Here is a 12,233-nt window from a genome sequence, read left to right as displayed (position 1 = left end):
TTCTGTTAATACTTTATTTTTTGAAATCTTTCAATTGTTTAAGTTGTGATTTAGTTTTTCCCTTTGTATATTCATTATTTTTAATTTTGTCTTTAATTTTAGAAATATTTTATCATGATATTTCAAAATTTCTTTTTATAATAATGATAATAATAATCCATATCATCACCCATTATATTTTCATTCATATTTTTGAGATATGCTTTTAATTCATAATAAGTAAGAAAATTTTGATTAAATACTAAATCATCAATTAAAATTTTTAAATCTACATTATCCATTTATATAAAAATAAAATAAATGTTTTAAGGGCGCCCACCTCTTTGATCAAGAATCAAAACCATCATTAACGGTTCCTTTTGTCTCTTCTGTGGTATTTCATTAAAATTTTAAATTGTATTAAATAAATGGCATACAACATCCATTTTCACAACATACAGCCTTAGTGTGTGCTCCTGTTAATGCAGTCTTACCAATTGTTAAGCGAGTCATTGACCCATTTTTAAGTTGTAAATTAATATTCTGACCATCAAATATCACTTTATCATTTATTATATCCAAATAATTTTTAGGTGTTAATTGTTTATTTTGTCGTAAACTAACACCTTTCATTTTTTTGTGCAATCTTTTTAAAATCACTTCCATCAATTGAACCGTTGAATGATGTATAACACTTGGGGCATAAAGCAACCATGTTATCCCCTTGTTTCTCAATTGCTAAACCCAATAACTTCTTCTCATGTGCTTTTTCTTCAGCTTTATTCTTTAATTTAGGTTTAAATTTCTCATCAAAACAGAAGAAATCAAATGGTGCGAATTTGAAAATGTTTTTTATCATAAAATTTGTTTATCGGCAACAATTGCTTGAAATGCTTGAGTGTTAGGAAGATTGGATCACCAGCGATTGCCCAATAAGATGAATCAGTATCACCTTCAATGAAATGAAAACGATTAACATCCATGCATTTATACATAAAATCATAAATGAAAACCAAATACCAGTATTTAGCATTATCTAAAGTGAAGAATGCCTCTTGTAACATGTTTCACATCTATAAAATCTATTCTTGTAGCATCATTTGATACGTATCTTCACCTATTTCTCTTATGTTTTTAAACTTATTTGCCATACATGCAACGCGTGCCTTCTGTGCATTCATTATTTTAGTCTTTGTGTAATTTTGTGTATTCATTGCATCGTAACCATATGATCCATTAAGTGAAATCTTGCAAATAAACTTTTTCCTTTATTTCCTTCTAATTCAGCCCTTTGTCTTTCGTTCATAAATTCATTCGCAAATTCATTAAAGCAAGTGTTTTTAGTAAATGTTAAAATTGATTGAATGTCATCGATGATAAAATGAAATCTGTCGATTAGATACCAAAGATAATAAGAAGAAAATGGTTGATATTGGTTGTGTGTTGATGCTAACTGAGTTAATTTTCTCTGTTTCTGCTCAACTGGTAGATTGTTTGATTTCATGTAATTATACATAAAACTACCAATTGTTTTTTCATCTGTGATAATATAGGGTGTCCAAAGGTGCGTTTAGCACAGCGCTCTATATGAGACTATTAAAGGAGATATATGCTGATTATAAATATATAATAAAAAATATGAATATATGTATATGATGAGTATGTTGTATTTTGGCGCCATGCCGGGATATAAAATGAATTTTGAGACAAGAGGCGGTTTCGCGGGAAATTTTGGCGGGATTTTTTTCATTTTTTTAATGAATCATAAAGAAAACATCCTCGCTCTTGCAAAAAAATGCAAAGACTGTAAAAAAATCTACGAGACATTGGTAAAATGCTTCGGTATGGATGCTCCTAGCTATTCCACTGTAACGTATCATGTTAGGATGTATCACTTCATGAACAAAAAGGCGCCCATCATAAAAATTGACAAAAAATCGCCGGATCAAAGAAAAATCAAAGCAATTCTTCAAGCGCTAGATGAAGACCCAAGAGCATCACTCAGAAGGATAGAGGAGATGACAAAGATACCACGTACAACAGTCAGTTATTATCTGCACAATTATTTGAACTACAAACTAGCGTATACACGTTGGGTTCCGCACAACCTTAATTCAGTTCAAAAAAAATCTAGAGTCCAATCTTCGAAAGAGCTCCTCTCTATATTGGGTGCGTATCAATCCAAGAAGTTTCGCTTTTTAGTAACAGGGGACGAGTCTTGGTTTCAATATGCAACAGAAGCCAAAATCATGTGGATCCCGAAGGATGAAAATCCGCAAACATTCCCGAAGAAAAAAATTGACACACCAATGATGATGTTGTCGGTTTTTTGGGGCGTGAATGGCATCATCGCAATTGATATTCTTCAAAAACCTAATACGATGAATGCTCAGTATCTAATTGACAATGTTCTTACTCAAATTATCAATTCTGATGAGTTTGAGAAATCCAAACAACAAAAACAAAAGTTTGCAATTCATTTTGATAATTCAAGAGTTCACAAAAGTCATAAGGTAATGAATTACTTGGTGGAAAACAATGTCAAAGTTGTTCCAAACCCAATTTATTCACCTGATATTGCACCCTCTGACTTTTATTTATTCGGCACGCTAAAAAAGAGAGCTGAAGGACGCGAATTCGCGAGTCCAGATGATCTTGAAAATTTTGTAAGAGAGCAATTTGAGCAATTTTCTCATGATGATTTAAAGCGTGTCTTTCAAGCCTGGATCGATCGCTGCGAACGCGTGATTGAATCCAATGGTGATTATATTTAAATAAACTTTATATATATGTAACTTGTTTATTTCTATTCGCAGTATTCAGGTTTGTGCTAAACACACCTTTGGACACCCTATATCTAAGTTTCTTATTATTGGTAAAAAGTTTATGTAATCATTAATGTATTTTTCATCAATGTGACCCTTTACTTCAGCCACGAATAAAGTATTTTTCTTTCTAATTATTCCTAATGCTTTTGCTTTCTTTGTTGCTGTATCACAAATGATAACACCATTCAATCTTCCCGGCATATACATTTTATGGTCAGTATATTGAATGAATTCATGAGGATTAGATGAAAATGATGAAGGATATAATGAATTAAAATCAACACCAACGAAATGAGTCATAATGTTGGTGGTGTCCTCATTTGATACAGTTTTAGTTTCTGGATTATATGCAAGTTTATTAATGTGCGTGATTCCTTTAAGATTTACTCTATGTTGAACATTTGATAATCCACCAGTAATTCCATTACGGAGAATGTGATAAGCTTCAACTGAATCTAAAGTCATTGGTAAATTATTTTTTAATGCATAATTTCTTAAATTGATTCTTAAACGTTGAACATCTTCATCTTTATTTGATTTTACGACATTGCAATAACAACACATTAACTGACAATTTTCTTTGGTATGTGGTTTTTCATTATCGATTCTATCCAATGTTGGTTTATTTGCATATGTAAACACTTTACCACATATTTTGCATTTAGATGAAAGGATTAAATCGTGATAGTATTGAAAATCATCCATTGAAACATTATTTTTAGTATCCCTTTTTGCTTTTTCATCTTGTTTCTTATATGATTCAATTTTATATTTCCAATACTTTTTCGTTAATTCAAAACTTGATTCTATCTCTTCCTCAGGATATTTTTCATTAGGATTAAAGTCTTTATATGCTAAAGCGTAACGAATCATTGAAGCATTCGATGATAAAGAAAGATTATGAAGCGTGTCAATTTTATAAACAAATGTTTCTTCAATAATTTTATCAATTGGGCCAATCATAATTTCAACATCTTTATTGCAATAATGAATAAAATATTCTAATCTATTCTTAAAATTTTTAGCATCATCGAGATATATTTGATAATCACTATCTGATATAGTTTCTTGAGTTAATGTTGAATAAAATGAATCTTGAGTGAATGGTTCCACTTTATATAATTCTTCTTCGTAATTTTCCCACGTGATGAATTGATAAGGGAAAAAGGATTTAACACGTGATTTATTGTTTCCGAAATCTTGAGTGAATTGATCTAATGTCCCACCCGCTATATAATTTCTGATGTCAATAAATCTCAATTCATATGGAACGTTTGTTTTCTTTACAATGATTTGCTTAAATTGTGAAGATGAACCCAGCATTGATTTTATTTTCCATTTTGCAGTGTTTAAATCATGAAGAATTAAATTTAAATCAAACTTTCCCGAATTAAAACCTATGATATTCACTTATTAAATTCCTCATCTAGAAGTTCTTTAAATGCTTCCTTCTGTTTTTCATTTAATGTATGAGACAAAGTCCCCACCGTTTGCGACTTCAATAATTCTTCATATTGTTCAATATTTGATTTAGCAACTAATGAACAGGTTGAAAATAAAAACTCAATCCAATCAGAAATAAAAGAATCACTCGAAGTTAAGCAAAAATTCCTCGTATATGTTTTATCGTTTAATTTAACCGTTGATGATACCATGAATGGTTTTAAGTAAGCGTTCAAAGTTGCACACTCAGAAAGTTGTAATTCTTTTTTAGTCTCTAATGTTTCGAAGTCAAAAGTAATATAATATCTTGTCGGTTGATAATATTCCTGCAAATTGTGAGCTAATAACCACTGATATATCTTCTGTTTCGTAATATGTGGTGCATATGGTTGCTGGGTCTTTTGCAACTGAACGTCTTGAATTAATCTCCCATTATTTTCTTTACATTTCTCACAATGCTTTAAAAATCTTCTTTGGTTTTTCCTTTCCGGATCATCACGGATAGAATAAACTTCTTCTTTACAATATGGACAAACTTTATAGCCGGTGAGTGCTTCAACGTCTGTTATTCTGTCAGCGTGAAGTTTTCCACATGGACTCTGTGTTAATAAAATATTTACTGTTTCAAATTCTGGATCTATCATTATTGATTCCACTAATGGAAAGTCTACCTTATTTATGTCCACGTCTTCTGGTTGAGGATCACAATAATAGAAATCAATATTAACATTTAACATTCTCGCTAATCTCTCACTTTCTGATGAAATGTCAAACCCTTCATATGCATCTATTGCTTCATTTAAATAGCTTCTACGAGTTTTAGGATTAACACCATCAGGAATGTTATAGAAGCGTTTAAATAACCTTCTACCTTCTGCTCTAATTTGATTATCATTCATTTTAGCTGTTCCATTTTTGTTCATTTATGTAAGAATAAAAAATAAATAAAAATAAACTTTATTTTTAAAGTCCGTAAAATGAATTAAGAATACATAAATTTTTATCATCCGCGACGTGACGAATACATTTTAATTTACTCAAGAATGTGTACCCCGATACATTAAATCTAATTCCTGTCTTATTTAATTTCACAACTTTGAAAAGGAATGTATGAATAGCTATAAAATGATGAGAAGATGTTTTATGGGTTGCTTCCATTTTTTCTGAAATAAATGAATAAATATAATGTTTATACGTTTTCATATCTTTTATGTTCTTAATAACGAATGGTATAGACCTTTCAACTTCGTCTTCCTTCGGTGCTGTTCTTTCATATGAAACATTATTGGTATCTTCAACAATGAAACCATAATCACACAAAATTTTATAGGTTCCAATGGTTTCTTTTGATATTTTATCCAATAAATCAAAAACTTTATCAACACCCGTGCATTTATTTAAATAATAATTTGTGTAAATATCATGATCTTCTTTCTTAATCGTATTATTTGCATATGTCACGTTTTTTAGTGCTTTTTTGAATTTTTCGGAATCTAAAGGTGGTGAAAGTAATATACATGGGTATTCTTCATTATCAATAAATTGTAACTTATGTTTACGAATAAATTTAATACATTCTTCTGAAAGTGTTTCGTCTATTTCACCATCTAATAAATTTTGTGTTGATTCTGAGACATAATTTTTATATCTTTCTTCATGAGATTTCTGAACTTCTGATTCTGAAGCTGGGATATTCATTAAACCCTCTACTTCATTTTCATTATATTTTTCAACTTCTCTTAATTCCTTAATTTTTTCATCTATTTCATCTCTTATTTTTTCCAGTCTTTCAATTTCATTATATTCGTCATCTTTAATCCGTTCTTCATAATATTCAGGGAAAACATCAGGTTCTTTAGGTTTTTCTTCTTCAGATGTGGGATATAAGAAATTTATAACATCACCTTTATTCATTTTTCCATCATAACCAAATTCATTTAAAAACTCCGCGAATTTTTTACAATTTCTTAAATAATATTTATCAACTTTATAACCCGCCTCCTCTAATATATCCTTTATTTCCACGTTTGTGAATCCTAAATTTTTAACATTGTTAGTTTTGACGCTCATTTCTTACGAAATAAAAAATAAATTATTCAGAAATGTAAGATATGAATTTTTAAAGTTTATTTTTCATTCATGATAATCATTAGTTTCTTAAAGTTCAATGTTGAACTCAATCTTTATTTTTAACATTGGTTTAATTAATCGTGGAATATCTGACATCATCTATATATAATTTTTTTTATTTCATCATGTTTGGGCTGAGTGTAAATGTCTTACGTTTACAAAATTTTTTAAATCTTGATTTATTCAAAAACGTAAGAATAAAAACCGTAAGAATCATACATTTTTTACTTCATATGTTAAAAAAATGATACAAAATCATTCAATATTGTATGAATTCTTACGTTTACAAAAAAAGTCACACAACCCGTCATATATACTACTTTATAAGTATAATAATTTACGTGCATTTTTTGCATGTTTTGAGCAAGATCAATATGCCTCTGATAGTTCTTTTGATTCTCAAATCTTCAATTTCCCTTAATTTTGTGAATACTTTTTAACACATGGAGCTAGTCAAGATGATAAAAAGGCAGCACTTCGAATGGCAATAGAAAAGAATAGAATAGAAATAGCAAAACTTATAATTTCCCATGGTGTAGAACTTAATGCCAGACTTAATGATAAGGGACAAAGCGCTCTTCACTATTCCGCATCATTAAACAGAAAGGAAATTATACAAGCTCTGCTTTCCAAAGGTGCTTATGTATTCATCCAAGACAACTATGGTCGTACTCCACTGCATTGTGCAGCACTAGAAGGTAGCACAGAAGCAGCGAAAATTCTTATTTCATATGGAGCAAATGTCAATACCCAAGATGATTATGGTAGAACTCCTCTTCATTGTGCATGGAAAATAAATATGGCTTTAATATTTGTTTTAACATCACATGGAGCAAGTATCAAAGCAAAAGATAAATATGTATTTACACCAATAGATATAATTATGGAAATGAATGGATTATTTAAATTACTATTTTTATTATGGAAATATGCTCCTTGGTACTTAAAACTATTCATTATTTCAATTATAATGATTTTGTGGCAGAAATGGAAGTAAAAAGTTCATTCATATTTCGCAAACTGATTATAGAATAAAAAAAATCTTAATTATATCATTCAATCCTCTAGAATGATGGTATTTCACCAAATTGGAATACTTGATTTCTATGTTTTTCTCAAGAAATGACCAAAAAAAAATTTTTTGAATGTCACTTTTTAAAGCATGACTTTGTTAGAAAACACTCAAGCATTTGAGAAGAGATTATTTGAATGGGAAGGACATCTAATTCAATTAGAAGAAGATTTAAATGCCCTTGGATCAAAATTTGAAGCTCAGTCGAATTATTATTCGGCTGCTGAAAGCAATCTTGATCAAATAGAAATGAATTTGCAAAAATTCGAATCTCTTGTCACTATCTTCGAAGAAAAGTCTGGTAGTAATGAATCAGAAGCATTTAATCAAAATATCCAAGGTGCAAAAGGATTATCACGCCAAATTGAGGATTACGAAACAGAGCTTAAGATTGCTCAATCTAAACTATATCATGACCCTCCAGAAAATATGACAAACAAAGAATTAACAGAACATCTCGCTTCTCTTTTCTCATTATACAATCAATTAGCCCAAAAAATGAAAAGATATCGCTATTATTATTAATGCACTAATACCTTATTGAATTTACTCGAGATTAATATTATTGGTCATTTTAAATTACATATACATAGAAAATTCAAATTGGTTTCCTTTAATTAACTCTTATAATTCAAAATTACATTTTAATTCCTTTAATTGGTTGTAAACTCTCATTGAAATAATTTTGTTTACAACGATTTGTTTTAATGATACTCTAGAGTAAGCTATCGGCAACGGATTCCAGAGTATAAATACCCTATATCTTATTAATATATTAGAAATTGTTTTGTAATAAAAATTTTCTATTTGAAATATCACTATTTGCCTGATATATTTGAAATACCCTATTGATTCAAAAATTGTTCAAAGGTTAAAATTGGAAAACTGGTTGAATTCGTCAATACCAAATACGAAATATCATAATTCATCGAATATTAGTGATAGGATTAGATGTTCATCGAGAATCAATGTATGATTTTGATATTAGGATCGTCTTGTAATCAATAATTTTTTGAAATAAATTGTATAATCCTGAACTAGATTATATGCTAAATATTATGAATTGGCATCGACACATGATATAAAGCATATCAAAAATAACTCGATTTTAAATTTTTGAAATCGAAATCTCTAATTTTTCGGATACAATACTTTTTAATATAAAAATATGGAAGGTATCGACTTTGTGGAATCGAAGACTAATCCATGAATTAGAAAAATAAAAATTTAAAAAAAATTATTATTTTTTTGTAATTGATTAAATATAAACCGATTTAGTTCGACATTTTCTTGGCTTTAGCGCGAAGGTCCTTAAGCTTGTTGAACAAGATTTCGTAAAGTTGTGATGCCTCAGGGCACTCTGCAGCGAATCTCTCCAAGATTTCTTCAGGGATGGTCCATTTCTTATCCTGGGAAGCAAGTCCAGAAATAACTCCGAATGGGGAATTGACCTTTTCGAGCATTGAGTTGTGGATAAGTCCCCACTGATCATTATAAACGCAAATATACCAGCCTGTAGCGTCTTCGCAAACTGATTGGACAACGGCATTTGCAGGAGCCTTAAGGATGTATGGATAATCTATTTGATTCTTCTTGACTCTGTACAAGTCTGTATTGCTAGTAGATCGGAATCTCATCAATGGGTTCTGACCGAAGATTAAGTCGAAATTCTGGAATATTGCTGTAGAAATGCTTTGTTGGACAGCGGATTCATTGTAAGCAGCGTTGGCCGATTCTTCGTTGCAAGTAACAATGGACGGGCCGATACAAACGCCGAGAGCACGCTCGCTCATCTTGTTCTGGTCGGCGAACTCGAGAATTTTCCTGAGATGTGAATACATATAATGCAAAAGAACGTAATTTGGAAGAGGAATTGTGCGAACAATTTGGGAGACAGGCTCGCCCTGCTTATCTTCTGGAAGATTAGCGATGGTTTGTAATGCATCGTAATTTTTCTTGAGAAGAATCGAGTCAGGTGTAGTACGAAGATACAATTTGATAAGGCCTGTGGCTGTGTGAACGTCGGAATAGGAAACTTTCTCATTCATGTTAATCTGTTTCTGAAGAGTTTCAATATTAGCGCTAGAGCCATTCAAACGGTAGATACCTTCGACCTTTAGACCATTAGCATTAAGATAATCAACGCCGGTCTTAATGAAATATGGAATTGGGAGTGGTGTTTCTCTATCATCTGGGTTAATCTTGAGAGCATTGAGAAGAGGTTTATTAAAGATTGTAGTTTTGCTTGCCTTTGTGATTTCGTTGATCCATTCTGTACGCTCTGCTTCTGTTGGGGATCTGAAAAGATAATCAGTACGAGCAGCGGAAGCATTTGGAGCTAAATGGAGTTTGAAATAAAAACCAGGTCCTTCTGTCTCTGGTTCTAATGTTAGTGTGGTATCAATAAGTGGAATCTTACCTAGTTCTTCGGTCATTGTCGCATCTTTGAAATAGTACAATGTTACTTCGCTAATGACAAAAGTTCTCTTCTTCCAGTTCTTAACATTGCCTCCGCATTTTTCCATCGTACCCTTATAGGTAATCTTTGAAGGGTCAAAGTCACTCTGCATGCGAAAATAGCGGTTGTTGCGAAATTGAAAGAAACTACTTTACATGAATATCGTTTGATGTGCAATTTATCATCAATGGTTTGGATTTAGAAAAAGAGTAAGAAAGCATATTTATTTCGTTTGGATTTCATTTCCGAATTTCAGATGAAAAACGGGGTTGCGACATCAACGATAAATATGGTTGAAAGGAAAATCATCCCCAATGATGATAAAAAGTGAGATGAAGTAATTTTAGAATGAATTTACGATACAGAAAAGCATAGGGAAATAAATGTAATCGATTTCATTAAAATAATTAAGCCGGATTAAAATGCAAAGTAATTTCTACACTAGCCAATGCCTAAATCACGTATAGAATAGGTAATCACTCCAAATACCAATAAGAAATTTCATTCCAAATTAAATTGCACAAAGAAATGTTTGTTTCAATACAAAATATAACAAGAAGAAGGCAATAGACAGTATAGTTAATATGGAAAAGAACCAAAATATAATGGATATATAAAATAAAGAATTTTGATTTTATGAAAAAGAAAAAAATTTAGAAATTAGAAATAAAGCAAATAAGCTAGACATTATTTACTTGATTGGGTTTGGCTTCTTGTTGACGGAACGGATAACGCCGACAGCGACTGTCTGCTTCATATCACGGATGGCGAAACGGCCGAGTGGTGGGTACTCCTGGAAGGACTCGACGACGAGTGGCTTGGATGGGACAACCTCGACGATAGCGGCATCATCCTTCTGAATGTATTCTGGGTTCTCTGTAGCCTTCTTGCCGTGGCGACGATCGATACGCTGGATGAGCTTGTCGAACTTGCAGGCGATGTGAGCTGTGTGGCAGTCGAAAACTGGCTGGTAGCCGGCGTGGATCTTGCCTGGGTGGTTGGAGATGATCATCTGAGCTGTGAAGGAAGCGCATTCGACTGGTGGGTCACGCTTTGTATCACCAACGACGTAGCCACGCTTGACATCAGCTGTGGAAACGTTCTTGACGTTGAAGCCGATGTTGTCACCTGGAAGAGCCTCTGGAAGGGATTCGTGGTGCATTTCGATGGACTTAACTTCAGCTGTAACTGTGGATGGGGCGAAGTTAACGATCATGCCTGGCTTCATTGTGCCGGATTCGACACGGCCGACTGGAACTGTACCGATACCGTTGATCTTGTAGACATCCTGGAGTGGAAGACGGAGTGGCTTGTCGAATGGGCGCTTTGGTGGCTGAAGGGAATCGAGGGCTTCAAGAAGGTATGGGCCATTGTACCATGGCATGTTTGGAGACTTCTCTGTCATGTTGTCGCCAGCCCAGCCGGAGATTGGGACGAAGCGGAACATTTCTGGCTTGTAGCCGATGCCTGTAAGGATGCGTGTCATTTCGGCTGTGATTTCGTCGAAACGGGCCTTGTTGTAGTTGACTGTCTTGTCATCCATCTTGTTGACGGCGACAATGACCTGCTTGATGCCGAGTGTGAAGGCAAGAAGAGCGTGTTCACGTGTCTGGCCTTGTTCAGCGATACCGGCTTCGAAACCACCGAGTGTGGAGTCGATGACAAGGATAGCAGCATCAGCCTGGGATGTGCCTGTGATCATGTTCTTGATGAAGTCACGGTGTCCTGGGGCATCAATGATTGTGAAGGAGAACTTCTGGCCTTCGAACTTCCAGAGGGAGATATCAATTGTGATACCACGCTCACGTTCAGCCTTGAGGGAGTCCATAACGAAGGCGTACTTGAAGGAGGACTTGCCGAGTTGTTCAGCTTCCTTTTCGATAGCAGCAAGTTTACGCTTATCGAGACCGCCGCACTTGTAGATGAGGTGGCCTGTTGTTGTGGACTTGCCAGCATCGACGTGTCCGATAACGACAATATTGATATGCTCTTTCTCCTTACCCATGAGAAAACAAAGTGAAGGACCACGATCCTTTACGAGTTAACAAAATTGAGCCCAAAAATTTGAGAGAAATTGTGAGCATAATAAAAATTTGAGAAGACCTCATTTGTGGGAAATTTTCGGCTTGCCATGGTCCTGGTTTCAATACCTTAAGATTTCAACAATCATGATATAATATTGTTCTTATAATGTACTATAATTGATGTATTTTTTGGGCCGATAGACCGTGATTTTTATGTGGCATCAATCACCAAAAAATGATAATAAAATATGATTTCTGATGCTGATCAATATGCTTTACATTTCATCAATTGAAAAAGT

General features: G+C 32.9%; 5 protein-coding genes and 1 pseudogene across 6 annotated transcripts, besides 2 other annotated features; 3 read left to right on the top strand and 3 right to left on the bottom strand.

Annotated features, from left to right (window-relative positions):
- Positions 1–399: 399 nt before the first annotated feature.
- On the bottom strand, positions 400–1,495 carry TVAGG3_0987200 (annotated as a pseudogene). Its single transcript has one exon. A coding segment is annotated over exon 1 (1,096 nt).
- A 34-nt stretch (positions 1,496–1,529) lies between these two features.
- Positions 1,530–2,833: a mobile genetic element.
- TVAGG3_0987180 (Mariner transposase) lies at positions 1,626–2,753 on the top strand (the record flags this gene model as incomplete). The annotated part of the gene is made up of 1 exon (XM_051254041.1): positions 1,626–2,753. One exon carries the CDS (start codon positions 1,626–1,628, stop codon positions 2,751–2,753), a length of 1,128 nt encoding a protein of 375 aa, XP_051079615.1.
- A 3,060-nt stretch (positions 2,834–5,893) lies between the features above and the next one.
- Positions 5,894–6,281: a mobile genetic element.
- A 580-nt stretch (positions 6,282–6,861) lies between these two features.
- Positions 6,862–7,377, top strand: TVAGG3_0987150 (proteasome regulatory particle assembly; the record flags this gene model as incomplete). Its single annotated transcript, XM_001582500.1, has 1 exon — positions 6,862–7,377. The coding sequence occupies one exon, from the start codon at positions 6,862–6,864 to the stop codon at positions 7,375–7,377; it is 516 nt and encodes a 171-aa protein (XP_001582550.1).
- A 165-nt stretch (positions 7,378–7,542) lies between these two features.
- On the top strand, positions 7,543–8,258 carry TVAGG3_0987140 (tropomyosin family; the record flags this gene model as incomplete). The annotated part of the gene is made up of 1 exon (XM_001582501.1): positions 7,543–7,977. The coding sequence occupies one exon, from the start codon at positions 7,543–7,545 to the stop codon at positions 7,975–7,977; it is 435 nt and encodes a 144-aa protein (XP_001582551.1).
- A 440-nt stretch (positions 8,259–8,698) lies between these two features.
- On the bottom strand, positions 8,699–10,315 carry TVAGG3_0987130 (GTPase activator protein; the record flags this gene model as incomplete). The annotated part of the gene is made up of 1 exon (XM_001582502.1): positions 8,727–10,022. The coding sequence occupies one exon, from the start codon at positions 10,020–10,022 to the stop codon at positions 8,727–8,729; it is 1,296 nt and encodes a 431-aa protein (XP_001582552.1).
- A 269-nt stretch (positions 10,316–10,584) lies between these two features.
- Positions 10,585–11,915, bottom strand: TVAGG3_0987120 (elongation factor 1-alpha 1 family; the record flags this gene model as incomplete). The annotated part of the gene is made up of 1 exon (XM_001582504.2): positions 10,602–11,915. One exon carries the CDS (start codon positions 11,913–11,915, stop codon positions 10,602–10,604), a length of 1,314 nt encoding a protein of 437 aa, XP_001582554.2.
- Positions 11,916–12,233: the final 318 nt, after the last annotated feature.

Source organism: Trichomonas vaginalis, chromosome I, assembly GCF_026262505.1.
Source record: "Trichomonas vaginalis G3 chromosome I, whole genome shotgun sequence".
Classification (NCBI taxonomy): Eukaryota; Parabasalia; order Trichomonadida; family Trichomonadidae; genus Trichomonas; species Trichomonas vaginalis.
This window is presented reverse-complemented; position numbering and strand designations above follow the sequence as displayed.